This window comes from Arachis hypogaea, chromosome 1, assembly GCF_003086295.3.
Source record: "Arachis hypogaea cultivar Tifrunner chromosome 1, arahy.Tifrunner.gnm2.J5K5, whole genome shotgun sequence".
Taxonomy (NCBI): Eukaryota; Viridiplantae; Streptophyta; class Magnoliopsida; order Fabales; family Fabaceae; genus Arachis; species Arachis hypogaea.
Window position 1 is genome coordinate 102096535 of NC_092036.1, and position 15569 is coordinate 102112103.

Consider the following 15569-nt stretch of genomic DNA (forward strand, 5'->3'; position numbering starts at 1 on the left):
TTAACATAATTATGTATTAAATGCTGATTTGATGTATAATTATAAAAAATATTGACAATTAACATAATTATGTATTAAATGCTAATTTGATGTATAATTATTGACAATTAACATAATTATGTAAAAAATAAAATCTAGCAACTAAAATTAAATTTGTTAACTAATTGAAGTTAGGTAGACAATGTTTCGTAATTATTTTAGCATTTAATAATAATAATAATAATAATAATAATAATAATTTGACAATGTTTGGTAATTATTATTATTATTATTATTATTATTATTATTATTATTAATATAAATGGGTCACCATTAATGTAATAATTTGTCATTAATAAAATTATTGTAAAATGAATGAGAATTAGAATTGCATCAATATAATTAAAATGACTAAAAATATTTTCGATTGATAAGTAGTTTAATAATGCATTAAATATTAATTTTATATAATTATAATAAAAATATTTTTTAAATTATTATAATCATGTATTATTTATTAATGCAAATTGTAATATAATTATAATATTATAATATAATTAATTAATTATAATAAGAATAGTTTTTTAAAATAAATTTAGAAGAAAGAATAGTACTTTTATTTTGAAAAAAAATAAATTTATGAGGAATTGATACATCATTTTCATTAGTTGATAATACATTAAATATTAATTTTATATAATTATAATAAAAATATTTTTAAATTAGTATAATCATACATTATTTATTGAATGCTAATTGTAATATAAGTATAATAAAGATATTTTTAAATAAATTTAGAAAAAAATAGTATTTTCATTTGGGAGGAAAAAGAGTTGACGAAAAATTGACAGCTAACTTTAATTACTGAAAAGAAAATTCAGTTTTAGTATATTAAGACCCAATTTGGATAAATAACTTAGAGCTTGTATGGGGTGAATTTTTAAGAAAAAAATATTTTTTTGAGTTGTCTTTTTTTTAAAAGATCTTATGAAAAAATAAAAGTAATTTTATATTTGGATATCTCATACAAAAAATTTTTTATCTATCAATTATATTTGGGTATAACAGTATAAAAATATTTTTTGTTTATTTATTACATGAAAAACATCTTTTTTAAGGAAAAAAAGATCTTTTAAAAAAATATAAATTACAGCTTCTCAAAATTTTTTTTTTATCTTTTTAGTATTTTTACTTTTACTATTAAAAATTTATCAAACACGTTAAAAAATAATTTTTTTATCAAAATAATGACATCCAAACAAACACTTAATTAAACTTCTTTGAAAAAAATAATTTAAACAATAAATACTTATATTAGAAAAAACTTATAAATAAGTTATTTTGCATTTGATTTTTTAGTTCTAAAAATACTTATTTTAAAATAAAAATAATAAAAAAATATTACAATTTTTTAGTTCTAAAAATACTTATTTTAAAATAAAAATAATAAAAAAATATTACAAGAGAAGTCATAACTTATTTATAAGTACTAAAATAATTTTTTAAAAAGTTGTAATCTAATTTTAGAAATTATACCTTTTCATAAATTAAAAAAAAAAACTTTTGATCCTATCCAAACTATCCAAACGGACCCTAATTCCGTCTTAATAATTCGTTTTTCTTCTCCTCCTGAGTCCCAATTTAGGGTTTATCTCTTCTCCCATTTTACTCACTCATCGATCTGTCAAAAAAATTAGAACTCATGCGGGGATCTTGTCTCAAAAGCCTGTTCTTGTACCATCTCACTGTCATCACAAGAACCTCATCACCCTCATTTCTGATCCCTTCACCATCTTCCCCATTCCGTGCTCCCAATTACGCCACAGTCACAAAAACCCTGGAAAAACAATCCTTTACGGTGAATTACCTCGTGAAAAATTGTGGGTTCCTCCCAGATTCCGCTCTTCATGCTTCGAAAGACGTCCTTTTTAAGAGTCCCGAGAAACCCGACTCAGTCATCGCACTCTTCAGGAGCTTCGGTTTCTCAGATTTGCAGATTCACAATGTCATTCGGAGATCACCCAAGGTTCTCGCCAGCAAACCCAAAGAGACCATCTTGCCCAAGCTCGAGTTCCTCATCTCAAAAGGTGCTTCAAAATCGCAACTTGCCCGCCTCATCGAGCTCAACCCTCTAATCTTGACAAGAAGCTTAGAGAAACACCTGATCCCCACTTTCGATTTTTTGAACAATTTCATTCGTTCTGAACAAAGGACCGTTGCTTCTATCGTACGCGCTGGCCAAATTTTAACTTGTTCTAGGACGCTTCGAAATATTAACTTCTTGGTTGATTTAGGAGTCCGTGAGACAAGCATGTCATGGCTAATTCGCCAGTGGCCTTGGTTGATTCTATACACTTCTGAAGTTCGCCTTAACAGTATAATAGATGAAGTCATTAAAATGGGGGTTGATCCCAACAAGTCTAATTTTGTTGCTGCATTGTATGCTAAGTTTCTTCCAAAGTCCATGTGGGATAAGAAAGTTGAGTTGTACAAGAGTTTTGGATTAACTGATGACAACATTCGTGAGGCTTTTGTGAAGCACCCTTTCTGTATGCTCAAATCTGTGCAGAAAATTGAGGCCTGCATTGGACTCTTTGTCAAAGAACTCGGTTGGAAGCCTACTGAAGTAACCAATAATCCGGTTCTTCTCTCGCTGGATTTGGACAAAAGGGTTCTTCCGAGGGCTGCTGTCATGAAGATTCTTATCTCCAATGGTGTCATTAAGAGTGGCAGGCATGTTTCTGCATATTATGTTTCTGAAGGGGACTTCTTTAAGAAGTATGTTAATCGTGCTAAGGATCATGCTCCCGACTTATTGAAGCTGTATCATGAGAAAATGAATATTGCAGTAATGGATAGTAAATTGATGTCTTGAGTTTTGTGGATTCCTTTTTGAATTTCAGTCTAGTTGCCTATGAGTTCTCCTTTGATATTTTGCATTCATTTTGCTGGTTATAGTTCATTAATTTTTCAATGTTCAGGAGCAATAAACAATATCAGAACTTTTAAGGTGGCAACTGGAATTAGATTTAGTTAAATAAAATACGAGAAAAAGACAAATACCATTTTTACATTTCCTCTACCTGTTAGTTTATTCACATTAACATAATGGCAGTTACCATTACCCACTATATCACTGGATCACAAATTGTTAAAAAAAAAAAATAAAGATCACATTAACTGATTTAAATGGTTAACTAGTAACTACTCTTCAACTACCCACTTCACTTCACTGTAGATGAAAAGGTTTCCTTGGAGTAGGTTCTCGATTCTCCACTGATTGCAATCTCTGTTTGAGATGAAATACTTCATACTGTGTGTACAACAAGAAAGTGATGTTATGAATGATACAGCTAAGGCTAGTAATCAATACAAATAGTTATATTTATACCTGTAGTTGGAATGCCCTGGCTCTCTCTCCAGCAATCACACCTCTGGTTGAGTGCAGCTCCTACAACAAAATCTCAATCAGCCGATTACATTATTGTATAAAATGATTGATCCAAGTGCTTTTTCCATCAAAGTGTGGGTTAATGTTATGTACCTTTTGTGTATCATCTAAAACAGCCTTGAGGAAGGCCACATCGAGCTCGAGCCGTACATTATCCGAATGGACCATGCATGCTTGATAGGTTGTTAGCCTCTTCTTGTGCTAACTCTAAACCCCCCAGCTTTTCTCTCGGTGATTCCATCTCCTTCAGTGCCTCGCCTAGTTTTGTCTCCATTTCGTTCCGGCTTTTTTTTTTTTTTGGTTTCTCACGGTATCCCCCAGCCCGGCAGGCCAAGGACTAATCCGCCGCGGTACTGAGCTCCATTTAAGGGTTTGCCGCTGGCCAATGGGTTTAGGGTTTAGCAGATGCTAAGCATTTCTCTGCGGCTTCTTTGTTTGCGAGGGAAGCCGCCAGTTGTCCCTCTAGAATTCCATTTTTCCTTATCAGAGCCGCCATTTTACTTTCATAGTAATGGTACAAACTTGAAGTAGACACAGATCCGAATTTATTGCTTTCAAGAAATGAAGCATCATCGCTTTCTAGTCTGATGTTTTCAAATCCTTGGTTTTGCTGATTTAAAATTTCAGATAGCAATAACTGTTTTTCCTCCACATTCATCTTCGCTCCATGATTACCATAATCAACTTTATTTCTTCTCTGATCTGCTGCCTGAAATGTATGACAAATTAAACTACTATTGTGTTTCATCTACCCCCGCCCCACTTTTATCAGACATATTTTGGAATAATAAATACTAATGATGTTTAGATGTGTTTTACCTGAGGGAAAGAACCTTGACCAGAGTTCTTGTCAATCTTGACATCTGTATTGTATTCTTTGTCGAGCTCGAATTGCTTGGGAAGGGAAGAGAGATTGGTAGGTGGGAAATTAGAATCTTGAACCAGGGACTCTGACAAAGATTTCCTACCAGAACCATGTTCAATTGCAGATGCTAGATTTATCATGTCCATGCACAAAGATTTATCAGCTTGGCTACACAAATTACCATTTAATAGAGATGATACAGTCAATGTGCATAAATATTATTTACAAGGCTGGTCTTTTTACACCAACGCACCTTGAACTAATTACATTTGACATCGTAGGAAACGGATTGAATTGGACGTGAATCAGCAACACATGTTCTTTTTAAATGTTTGACAGTATTATTATTATCATACAAATGTTGTACACTAGTTCGGATGCTACTGAAAGTTTGCAACATGCACCAACACCAACAAGGAACATGAATAAGCATCATCACCAAGAGATTTGTTATCATAATTCATAGTTGTGGGAAGGCATCATCACCAACAGTAATTGTTCATCGTAGGTATCCATGTTGTGACAACCCTCTTACCAATTGAAAATTGGTCAGAATCAAGAGAGTCAAGTAGCTTAGCTCATGCGAAAAGATGGTGGCTTTATCATGTAGGAATGGACTAAGAGGTCCAACATGAAGATCGCCTTCTCTTGTAGCTCCCTCATTATCCATGATTCAATCAATTGTAGAATTTCCCTTTTCATCTCTTCTTGTTCCATTCTGAAAATTTAAACAGTTAAAGACTCATTGACAGTAAGAATGTAACTGCAACTAAGAGTTGAAAATGAGAAAGGAGAAAAAGAGAAGCCTTTGCATCCTGGCTCAAGACACCTTAGCGATGCATAATCTGGTTTCAGCCTTTGATTGTATATGCTACAAAACCCCAATTCCCAAATCATATCAGTCAATTGAATTGAATTGAATTGAATTGTTGTTAGCATACCTAGCACGCCATCGAAGTGCTTGCGGGAAGGTTCTGGAAGAGAGGGCACGCTCTGCGCACGTGACTCCAACGGCGGATGCAGTCGGTGCAGTAAGCGTGGTAGCAGCGGCCAGATCGGTCAAACATATTGGACAAGAATGCCCCTCGATAGCTTGCACCTTTGGACTTCATCTTGCCATCTTGGGCCTTAGGCTGTGGGCCCAACTCAGCAAGTGCTAATTTCACACGATATTTTAACTATTAGATCGAGCCCGTCTTAATAAATCGTTTTTCTTCTCCTCCTGAATCCCTATTTAGGGTTTATCCCTTCTCCCATTTTACTCTGTCAAAAAAATTAGAACTCATGCGGGGATCTTGTCTCAAAAACCTGTTCTTGTACCACCTTACAGTCATCACAAGAACCCCATCAACCTCATTTCTGATCCCTTCACCTTCTTCCCCATTCCCTGCTCCCAATTACGCTACAGTCACAAAAACCCTGGAAAAACAATCCTTTACGGTGAATTACCTCGTCAACAATTGTGGGTTCCTCCCAGATTCCGCTCTTCGTGCTTCGAAGTACGTCCTTTTAAAGAGTCCCGAGAAACCCGACTCAGTCATCGCACTCTTCAGGAGCTTCGGTTTCTCAGATTTGCAGATTCACAATGTCATTCGGAGATCCCCCAAGGTTCTCGCCAGCAAACCCACAGAGACCATCTTGCCCAAGCTCGAGTTCCTCATCTCCAAAGGTGCTTCAAAATCGCAACTTGCCTGCCTCATCGAGCGCAACCCTCTAATCTTGAAAAGAAGCTTAGAGAAACACCTGATCCCCACTTTCGATTTTTTGAACAATTTCATTCGTTCTGAACAAAGGACCGTTGCTTCTATCTTACGCGCTGTCCAAATTTTAACTTGTTCCAGGACGCTTCCAAATATTAACTTGTTGGTTGATTTAGGAGTCCGTGAGATAAGCATGTCATGGCTGATTCGCCAGTGGCCTTGCTTGCTTGTATTCAATTCTGAAGTTCGCCTTAAGAGTATTGTAGATGAAGTCATTAAAATGGGGGTTGATCCCAACAAGTCTAATTTTGTTGCTGCATTGTATGCTAAGTTTCTTCCAAAGTCCATGTGGGATAAGAAAGTTGAGTTGTACAAGAGTTTTGGATTAACTGATGACAACATTCGTGAGGCTTTTGTGAAGCACCCTTTCTGTATGCTCAAATCTGTGCAGAAAATTGAGGCCTGCATTGGATTCTTTGTCAAAGAACTCGGTTGGGAGCCTGCTGAAGTAACCAATAATCCGGTTCTTCTCTCGCTGGATTTGGACAAAAGGATTGTTCCGAGGGCTGCTGTCATGAAGATTCTTATCTCCAATGGTGTCATTAGGAGTGGCAGGCATGCTTCTGCATATTATGTTTCTGAAGAGGAGTTTTTTAAGAAGTATGTTAATCGTGACAAGGATCATGCTCCCGACTTATTGACGCTGTATCATGAGAAAATGAATCTTCCAGTAATGGATAGTAAATTGATGTCTTGATGCCTATGAGTTCTCCTTTGATATTTTGCATTCATTTTGCTGGTTATAGTTCATTAGCTTTTCAATATTCAGGAGCAATAAACAATATCAGAACTTTTAAGGTGGCAACTGGAATTGGATTTTTAGTTAAATAAAATAAGAGAAAAGGACAAGCGGATTTCTGATTTATTAAGTCGTTTATCAAATAAGAGAAAAAGACAAATACCATTTTTACATTCCTCTACCTGTTAGTTTATTCCCCTTAACATAATGGCAGTTACTATTACCCACTATATCACTAGATCACAAATTGTTTAAAGAAAATAAAGATCACATTAACTGATTTAAATGTTTATTAATAACTACTCTTAAACTACCCACTTCACTTCACTGCAGATGAAAAGGTTTCCTTGGAGTAGGTTCTCGATTCTCCACTGATTGCAATCTCTGTTTGAGATGAAATACTTCGTACTGTGCGTACAAGAAGGAAGTTATGTTATGAATGACACAGCTAAGGCTAGTAATCAATACAAATAGTTATATTTATACCTGTAGTTGGAATGCCCTGGCTCTCTCTCCAGCAATCACACCTCTGGTTGAGTGCAGCTCCTACAACAAAAACTCAATCAGCCGATTACATTATTGTATAAAATGATTGATCCAAGTGCTTTTTCCATCAAAGTGTGGGTTAATGTTATGTACCTTTTGTGTATCATCTAAAACAGCCTTGAGGAAGGCCACATCGTGTTCGAGCCGTACATTATCCGAATGGACCATGCTTGATAGGTTGTTAGCCTCTTCTTGTGCTAACTCTAAACCCCCCAGCTTTTCTCTCAGTGATTCCATCTCCTTCAGTGCCTCGCCTAGTTTTGTCTCCATTTCGTTCCGGCTTTTAATAGCAGATGCTAAGCTTTTCTCTGCGGCTTCTTTGTTTGCGAGAGATGCCGCCAGTTGTCCCTCTAGAATTCCATTTTTCCTTATCAGAGCCGCCATTTTACTTTCATAGTAATGGTACAAAGCTGAAGTAGACAGAGATCCAAATTTATTGCTATCAAGAAACGAAGCATCATCGCCTTCTAGTCTGATGTTTTCAAATCCTTGGTTTTGCTGATTTAAAATTTCAGATAGCAATAACTGTTTTTCCTCCACATTCATCTTCGCTCCATGATTACCATAATCAACTTCATTTCTTCTCTGATCTGCTACCTGAAATGTATGACAAATTAAACTACTATCGTGTTTCATCTACCCCCGCCCCACTTTTATCAGACATATTTTGGAATAATAAATACTAATGATATTTAGATGTGTTTTACCTGAGGGAAAGAACCTTGATCAGAGTTCTTGTCAATCTTGACATCTGTATTGTATTCTTTGTCGAGCTCGAATTGCTTGGGAAGGGAAGAGAGATTGGTAGGTGGGAAATTAGAATCTTGAACCAGGGACTCTGACAAGGATTTCCTACCAGAACCATGTTCAATTGCAGATGCTAGATTTTGTCTAGCAGAGTCAACTAAACCTTTGTCAAAAAAAAAAAAAGAGGTATCATCAGTTTGAGGGGCCAATCTATCTATTGGATGATGAATAATTTTCCAATATAGATGCTAGACCTTTACTCAGACTTGATCGTCTTCCCTGCGCCAATTCATTCTTTTCCATTATCAGCACTTCCACCTGTTAAATTAAGAAGAAAAAAGGTTATTAGGTTCAACAAAATTGAAATCAAACACTAACTTCCTAATACTTTTTGACAGACCTGATTTGTTGGATCTTTTCTGGACCCTCCAAATGCAACAAGAAAGTCCTTTTCCTTGTGCTGCACATATACCAGACTGAAACCCTGCTATACAAAGTTCTTATAAGCACAATGTTAAATTATCAATCGCAAAACGAGGATTTCAATATAACAGAGAAATGATAACTAAACATGGCATGGGAACAATAAATGTAACCCACCCTGCTGGTAATGATTGAAGATGGAGGTGCTGTAAATGCCACAGACCATTCACTTTTAACGATATCAAATATCAAAGTCTCTCCATCTCCTGCAAAATGTAGAGAATAACAAATTATCTAAAATGTGTTATGATTTAGTTTGGTATTATGAAGAACGACTACCTGTTCCAGAATTATACATACGTTTTTTCTTGCTTCCACCCCCTGTAATATACCATTTAGTACCACAGAGAACTCCACAACAACCAGCTCTAGGTGATGGATGGAAACCTTGAATCTTCACTCTTGACCATGCCATCTGAAGAAGCATTCATTTTCATCAAATTATATAGTGGATGAGATTTAATCTGCACTAGCAGAAATGAATCAATTCCATTTGAGACTTTGACATTCGACTCACTGTTTCAAAGTTGAGTGAATATAAGTCATTTAAGGTTCTGGATTTTGATGATCCTCCAAATATGTATAAAATTTTGTCATCATGAAGAGAAGCTACATGGTTGAATCTTGGACAAGGAGCGGCTCCGCTGCAAGTAACATTTATGCAAAGTGATTATGACTATATAATCACATTTAAGTCCAAGAGTAGCCTGAAACACACATACGTGTAGTGAAGAGGAAGCCATGTCAAGGACTTGAGATCAAACATATGTAGATCATTCAGTTTCCTTCTTTTTGCATCTTCGCCGCCAAACAATATTAAAACACTGTTTGCCATAACAACACTATGACCACTTCGAGCAACCTACAAAGAATAAAATCTTTATCAGTACTGCCTAGTGTTATTTCTGTGAAGATATTTATTCAGTTATGAATCATGATATGCACAGGGTATTTGCATAATTATTAGTAGAAATTGGTACCGGTATGTCTCCCTTTGCCTCCATTAGTGACCAGCACTCAATCTCTGTATCAAATGCCCATACTACAAACATCAAAAATATAATTAGATCAATAACACAACATGAACAGATCAATTGGATGTAAAGGGCACAAAGCTGAACCTGAAATCTTGTCACTTTCTGGATCTGTCTTCCCTCCAATTAGAAGTACCTTTTTTCCCCAAGAAACCTGCCCAAATTATCATCAACTATGAGAGAATTGATGCAGCAAGAAAATTTTAATGATATATCCATTCAATGCAGAACACTTAGTGAGAATATGCTGCTAACAGGGCGTATTTACCAAACAATGACCCTTGCATGCTGGAATCTTCAGCGGCAGACTGCTTGGCGACAAGTAAAGCTTCGACGATGCTGTGGTCCACGAAAATGTGTCGAAATTCAGCACCTGATAATAGAGATAAATAGCAATAAAAAACAGTTATATGAAGAAACCAACAAACAACCCATTAACTAGCCAATGTTGATCAACAATCTCCAAGACTCACACCTGCACATCATCTAAGAATCCATTTCCAGATTCGCCACCAACCACTATCATCTTGTTCCCAACCACAGCTGCTGCATGCTATTCACAATGAATAATAATACCTCAATTCAATTAGTACCTAACAACAAAAATTCCACAAAATACACTAAGAAGAAGAAGAAGAAGAATACAAACATTGGATCTAGGAGTTGGTTTATCCCCTGCAATTGACAAGACCATCCAATTATCTGAGGTGGTTGACTGTGGTTGAGATGAAGTGTGGCAATAATTCTCATCAGAATGACCACTTGTTCCTTCTTCTCCTTCACCTTCACCTTCACCCTGAAATGAATAAAAGCAAACAAGCTTAAGACTTTATATATTGCTACCATTTCTTACATAAGAAAAAGTAAAAGGAAAATTACTACATTGGTGGTTCCATTTCGTTTGGGGTTCCTGACGGGACTCCTAATTCCCTGAGTTGAGTCAGAAAGCTGCACCTTCAATCTACATTACAGTACACGTTCAAGTTCAACACATTAATTAATTGAAGCAAACTTCAAAAGAATCAAAGAGAAAAGAAAGAGGGGTTTTACCGGGCAAGTTTGGTACGGCGACGAGAGAAACCGAACATTTCGAAAAAGGATTTGTTTCTTCTGATGAGGCAAGTGGCAACCAGCAAGTGAAGAAGGAAAACAAAGAGAAAATGATTGCTGGTTGTTAAGGGTTATGGTTATGGTTATGGTGGATGAACAACATTGTTTAATTTAATAAATGAGTATTAATTGATAAAGCAAGTAGCACGATGAGACAAAAACTCATAGCAGTGAGGTCACTATTTTCTTCCGCACAATATGGATTCACTTCACTTCACTTCCTAATCAATAATTGTATATTAATCATGTGGGACACAAAAACAAATGCACCAGTAAACAATAAACGAATTTTTGTGTATTTTTTTGAAAGATTATCTAATGAGTAATAAAAAATAAATGATAAAATATTTTTTTTTTCATTTAAAACGATATTACTTTTTGTGAAAAACTGAGGTTTTTTAATACTTAAATGAATAAATTGCTCGTCTTTGTCACTATCAACTTTTCTCCAGGTTTGTAAGTATTGTATTCTGCTGAGTCATTGTCATGGGCATGGTTGCTATTTGCTTGCTCTATAATTGGAGCTGTCCTTTCCTCTCATCATTCAATTTTAGGGCTAATAAATTGGATATATTTCCATATTAGTTTGCACTGCATTGCAAAAAAAATCGAAATTGGTTATTAAAGCGATCAAATTAAGAGTTTAAATGTTTAAGTGAGATTTAATCAGAATTAAAATGAATATAATATATATTAAAAAATATTTTTTTATACTTTATTATTATAAATTAAATAATCACTAGAAAATTATACCAATACGATCGATTAATCAATTTATTGTCAATTAATTCTTTTATTTAAATCGGTCAATTTTATCCAATTCTCATGACTATGATCTTAATATATTTTTTCTTTTTCTATTTTATGGAATAGATTAAAGATTAGTTTATAGACAATAAAAAAAATTTGTCTATTAAAAATCTTTGATCTATTTAAATACTTTACTAACCAATAATTTACTGCATATAAATAGAAATTAAGATGCATAACTTTTTATTGTAGTAATATATACAAAAGTACTTAAAGAGTACTTTATGTATACTTAATTATAGAAATATTATATATATATTATTATACGGTTAATTTTTTCTCTTTTTAGTTTCTCTTCTTTTCCATGACATAAAATCCGTCTCAATAATTGCATCAACAATCAAGCAGTGCCTACAGTTTCATTCTTTTCTTGATTCTTTAGCAACATAATTTAGAAAAGTTTAATGGTGGGAACTCCCAAATTAACAACCTTATTGAAAAAGTGTTCAACTCTGAAACAAGCAAAAGAGATCCATGCTCACATACTGATCAATGGACTTTTCCATCTTGAACAACTCCTCATCCATCACATTCTTCTCTGGAATGTAACCAACTACAAAACTCTGGCACGCTATGTCCACGTTGTTCTTCACCGTATGCGCAACCCTGATTCCTTCTCATGGGGATGTATGATTCGCTTCTTCTCCCAAAACGGTCCATTCATGGAAGCAATTTCTCTCTATGTTCAAATGCAGAGGATTGGCTTGTGTCCAACTTCACATGCTATGTCCTCTGCGCTTAAGTCATGTGCTAAGGTTCAGGATGGGTTTCATGGTGTATCAATTCATGGACAGGTTCATGTTCTTGGGTTTAATGCTTGTGTTTATGTGCAGACAGCCCTTCTTGACTTGTACTCGAAAATCGGTGATGTGGGGACTGCACGCAAACTGTTTGATGAAATGTCTGACAGAAATGTGGTTTCTTGGAACTCTATGCTGTCTGGGTATCTGAAAGCTGGTAACTTAGGCAAGGCTCAGGAATTTTTTGAAGAGATTCCTAAGAAAGATGTTATATCTTGGAATTCGATGGTCTCAGGATATGCCAAATCCGGAGATATGGATTCGGCCTATTCTTTGTTTCAACAAATGCCAGAGAGAAACTTGGCCTCCTGGAACACAATGATCGGTGGTTTTGTTGTCTGTGGAAGCATAGTGTCAGCAAGAGAATTTTTCAATGCAATGCCGATGCGAAACAATGTGTCTTGGATAACAATGATTGCTGGTTATTCAAAGAGTGGGGATGTTGAGTCTGCTCGAAAGCTCTTTGATAAGATGAATAAAAAGGATTTGCTTTTGTATAATGCTATGATAGCCTGTTATGCTCAAAACAGTAGACCCAAGGAGGCCCTTGAACTTTTCAGTGAGATGATTAAACCAGAAATCTATGTGAATCCAGATAAGATGACTTTGGCCAGTGCCATATCAGCATGTTCACAATTGGCAGATCTAGAATATTGGTGTTGGATTGAGTTACACATGAGTGACTTTGGAATTGTATTGGATGATCACTTGATTACTGCTCTAATTGACTTGTATGCGAAGTGTGGAAGCATCGACCGGGCATATGAGCTATTTCATGGTCTGAAACAGAGGGATTTGGTTGCATACTCTGCAATGATCTACGGATGTGGAATCAATGGAAGGTCATCTGATGCAATCAAGTTATATGAACAGATGCTTGAGGACTGTATTCGGCCGAATTTAGCGATTTACACTGGACTCCTTACCGCTTATAATCATGCCGGTTTGGTCGAAGAAGGTTACCAGTGCTTTAACTCCATGAAGGAAAATGGAGTTGTGCCTTCACTTGATCATTATGGAATCATGGTTGATCTATTAGGGAGAGCAGGATGGTTAAATGAAGCTTATAATCTTATAACAAACATGTCAATGCAACCAAATGCTAGTGTTTGGGGAGCTCTTCTTCTTGCATGCAGAGTACATAACAATGTGGAGCTTGGGGAAATAGCTGTTCAGCACTGCATTAAGCTGGAAAGTGATGTAGCTGGTTATTGTTCTCTCCTTTCTAGCATATATGCTGCTGTTGGAAAATGGGATGATGCCAAGAAGTTTAGAATGAGTGAGGAAGGAAAGATCACCAAGGTACCTGGTTGTAGTTGGAAAATCTAATTTTACTTACATAATTAGCTGTTTCTGTTTTTTACATGCCATTTTTTTTTTCCATTAGTAAATATGTACATGTAAATCATATATTAAATTAATCCTAATTAATCAGATACTGATTATGGTTTTTTCTCCATTTTCTTTTTCATCCCTTGGAAATCAAATTTATTTGGAAGAAAGCTAGTTATTGAAATGATGACTAGCTAGGTTGGAAAGATTTTTTTTTTTTGGAACTTGTTGTATTGCATGCATTGAAAAGTAAGTAGAAATAAAAACCACAGAGTCCATGGTGCTACATGAGTAGGTATCGCATAAGAGAAGGGATTTCTTACGTAGACATGGCAAATCTCTTGAATATATAGTGAAGTGAGAAAGAGTAGTAGTGATGATGATGACTCACAAAGTTAAAAGTATTAGACTATAAATAGAACTGATAAGCATTACTTTTTTAACTTTATCACCAATGTTCTTGCCTATCCTTTTCATAGAGATAGTGTATTCACCAGATTACAATTCCTAAAGATATTTAGCATACAGTGTTAAATCTCTGATCAAACTACATTTTCCTCTTTTAACTTGATGACATATTGACATGCGCTCCATAGTGTTAGCTGCTTTATTTTAATAAAAAAAATAATCCCTTTTGTCTTTTATTCTTTTATCTAAGCTCTGTATTATTTGATTATTTGATGATGTGACAGAAAAGGATCATGTTACATTTATGTCACTCTCACTTTTGCATATGAGATATCAGCAAGCAATGCAAGTTTGTTTATTTATTCCTTTTACTTTTTTTGCATTTGTCCCTCATCAAAGTGCTGAGAAAAGACACCGTCTGGCAGAATCAAATACGCCAACAGTTTTGTCTATATCAAAACATTACAATATTCAATTATTCCAGTTGCATTATTATTCTTTTAAGAACTTAAGTACCTTGATTTACAGACTCAACAAAAGTGCTTAATTATATTTGTGATTACTGATACTAATAAACATAGGCTGCAAACTCCATGTATTAGTTTATTATAATCATCAAAAAGATAATTACATCATTCTTTTAGCAAGCATCTAGTGCCATATATATATGAACTCTATATTATATGAATATATGACACTGCCTCTCTCTCTCTCTATATATATATATTACTATGACCAAAACAGACTTATTAGTAAGTGCATGTGTGTGCATGGTGAGTAGATAGTGATAGCAATAAGATGATGATGTGAAAATGAAAATGAAATGAAAATTCAAACCCAAAGAGCACCAGCTTTCTTGAGCATAGGGATCAAGGATCGGTTAAGGTGAAGGCTCATGACTTCATTGGTTCCACCAACAAGCTCACCACCAATGAAAACTGCAGGCACAGAAGGGTTGCAACCAAACCTTGAAAGAGCTTGCTCTATGTCTCTTCCTCTTTGTATCTCATCCAACTCATGAACCGCTGGGTTCACACCAAAATCACAGAACAGTGTCTTGATGGTGTGGCACATGCAGCATGTACTCCTACTAAATATCACCACTGGCCTCTCTGAAACCAACTTTGTCACTCTATCCATTATTCAATACAATATAATGGTGTATACCCTCAATTCCTAGATGGGTTTGATTTAATTATTTAATGCAGTTTAATAGAAAACAACTACCTTAGCTTGGGGGAATTTTGTGATCAATGTGTAATGATGTATCTGGGTTTGTGATGTTGATGAGATGCAGCAAGTTAAGCAGACTTATATATATAGGGGTTGGTGGACTGTTATTAATTGGAATCTCTCTAATAAGGAAAAAGGAAAAGATAGGTGATAATTAAAGAGATGATGAGAATAATGGATAGAGATAATTTAATATTTTAAATTATTATTAGATATTTGGGTCGGTTATTTTAATTTTGCTTTGATCATTTCAGGCATGATAGTGATTGATG

The 15569-nt window shown here is 35.1% G+C and overlaps 6 protein-coding genes across 7 annotated transcripts; 3 read left to right on the plus strand and 3 right to left on the minus strand.

Annotated features, from left to right (window-relative positions):
* Nucleotides 1-1681: 1681 nt before the first annotated feature.
* On the plus strand, nucleotides 1682-2854 carry LOC112760718 (transcription termination factor MTERF8, chloroplastic). Its single transcript, XM_025808143.1, has one exon. It carries the CDS (start codon nucleotides 1682-1684, stop codon nucleotides 2852-2854), a length of 1173 nt encoding a protein of 390 aa, XP_025663928.1.
* Nucleotides 2855-3022: 168 nt separating this feature from the next.
* LOC140174849 (uncharacterized) lies at nucleotides 3023-4728 on the minus strand. Its single transcript, XM_072201234.1, has 4 exons — nucleotides 4250-4728; nucleotides 3524-4139; nucleotides 3371-3430; nucleotides 3023-3292 (listed from the first exon to the last, which is right to left on the minus strand). The coding sequence occupies exons 1-2, from the start codon at nucleotides 4439-4441 to the stop codon at nucleotides 3822-3824; spliced, it is 510 nt and encodes a 169-aa protein (XP_072057335.1). The 5' UTR covers nucleotides 4442-4728; the 3' UTR covers nucleotides 3023-3292; nucleotides 3371-3430; nucleotides 3524-3821.
* An 851-nt stretch (nucleotides 4729-5579) lies between these two features.
* Nucleotides 5580-6756, plus strand: LOC112704605 (uncharacterized). The gene has a single exon (XM_025755732.3). It carries the CDS (start codon nucleotides 5580-5582, stop codon nucleotides 6750-6752), a length of 1173 nt encoding a protein of 390 aa, XP_025611517.1. The 3' UTR covers nucleotides 6753-6756.
* Nucleotides 6757-6888: 132 nt separating this feature from the next.
* LOC112704574 (acyl-CoA-binding domain-containing protein 5) lies at nucleotides 6889-11234 on the minus strand. Of its 2 annotated transcripts, none has more exons than XM_025755731.3 (17): nucleotides 10655-11234; nucleotides 10487-10565; nucleotides 10254-10400; nucleotides 10080-10157; nucleotides 9873-9977; nucleotides 9692-9758; nucleotides 9551-9612; nucleotides 9293-9432; nucleotides 9088-9214; nucleotides 8871-8985; nucleotides 8688-8776; nucleotides 8488-8571; nucleotides 8342-8405; nucleotides 8048-8244; nucleotides 7434-7937; nucleotides 7281-7340; nucleotides 6889-7202 (listed from the first exon to the last, which is right to left on the minus strand). In XM_025755731.3, exons 1-17 carry the CDS (start codon nucleotides 10690-10692, stop codon nucleotides 7119-7121), a joined length of 2040 nt encoding a protein of 679 aa, XP_025611516.1. In that variant the 5' UTR covers nucleotides 10693-11234; the 3' UTR covers nucleotides 6889-7118. The 2 variants fall into 2 exon arrangements, with proteins under 2 accessions (XP_025611516.1, XP_025611515.1); XM_025755730.3 differs by having other exon boundaries at nucleotides 8048-8250; nucleotides 10655-10999.
* Nucleotides 11235-11686: 452 nt separating this feature from the next.
* On the plus strand, nucleotides 11687-15346 carry LOC112704621 (pentatricopeptide repeat-containing protein At4g22760). Its single transcript, XM_025755733.3, has one exon. It carries the CDS (start codon nucleotides 11929-11931, stop codon nucleotides 13651-13653), a length of 1725 nt encoding a protein of 574 aa, XP_025611518.1. The 5' UTR covers nucleotides 11687-11928; the 3' UTR covers nucleotides 13654-15346.
* Nucleotides 14643-15361, minus strand: LOC112704637 (monothiol glutaredoxin-S2). Its single transcript, XM_025755734.3, has one exon. It carries the CDS (start codon nucleotides 15202-15204, stop codon nucleotides 14896-14898), a length of 309 nt encoding a protein of 102 aa, XP_025611519.1. The 5' UTR covers nucleotides 15205-15361; the 3' UTR covers nucleotides 14643-14895.
* Nucleotides 15362-15569: the final 208 nt, after the last annotated feature.

What these genes read in the sequence shown, in the direction of transcription:
- LOC112760718 (XM_025808143.1), top strand. Translation starts at nt 1,682, where the DNA reads ATGCGGGGATCTTGTCTCAAAAGCCTGTTCTTGTACCATCTCACTGTC.
- LOC140174849 (XM_072201234.1), bottom strand. Translation starts at nt 4,441, where the DNA reads ATGGACATGATAAATCTAGCATCTGCAATTGAACATGGTTCTGGTAGG. An exon ending in GTCAAGGTTCTTTCCCTCAG is followed by an intron (nt 4,140 to 4,249) that starts GTAAAACACATC and finishes CATACATTTCAG; the next exon opens with GCAGCAGATCAGAGAAGAAA.
- LOC112704605 (XM_025755732.3), top strand. Translation starts at nt 5,580, where the DNA reads ATGCGGGGATCTTGTCTCAAAAACCTGTTCTTGTACCACCTTACAGTC.
- LOC112704574 (XM_025755730.3), bottom strand. Translation starts at nt 10,692, where the DNA reads ATGTTCGGTTTCTCTCGTCGCCGTACCAAACTTGCCCG. An exon ending in GATTCTTAGATGATGTGCAG is followed by an intron (nt 9,978 to 10,079) that starts GTGTGAGTCTTG and finishes CTCTATTATCAG; the next exon opens with GTGCTGAATTTCGACACATT. An exon ending in ATCAAGGTTCTTTCCCTCAG is followed by an intron (nt 7,938 to 8,047) that starts GTAAAACACATC and finishes CATACATTTCAG; the next exon opens with GTAGCAGATCAGAGAAGAAA.
- LOC112704621 (XM_025755733.3), top strand. Translation starts at nt 11,929, where the DNA reads ATGGTGGGAACTCCCAAATTAACAACCTTATTGAAAAAGTGTTCAACT.
- LOC112704637 (XM_025755734.3), bottom strand. Translation starts at nt 15,204, where the DNA reads ATGGATAGAGTGACAAAGTTGGTTTCAGAGAGGCCAGTGGTGATATTT.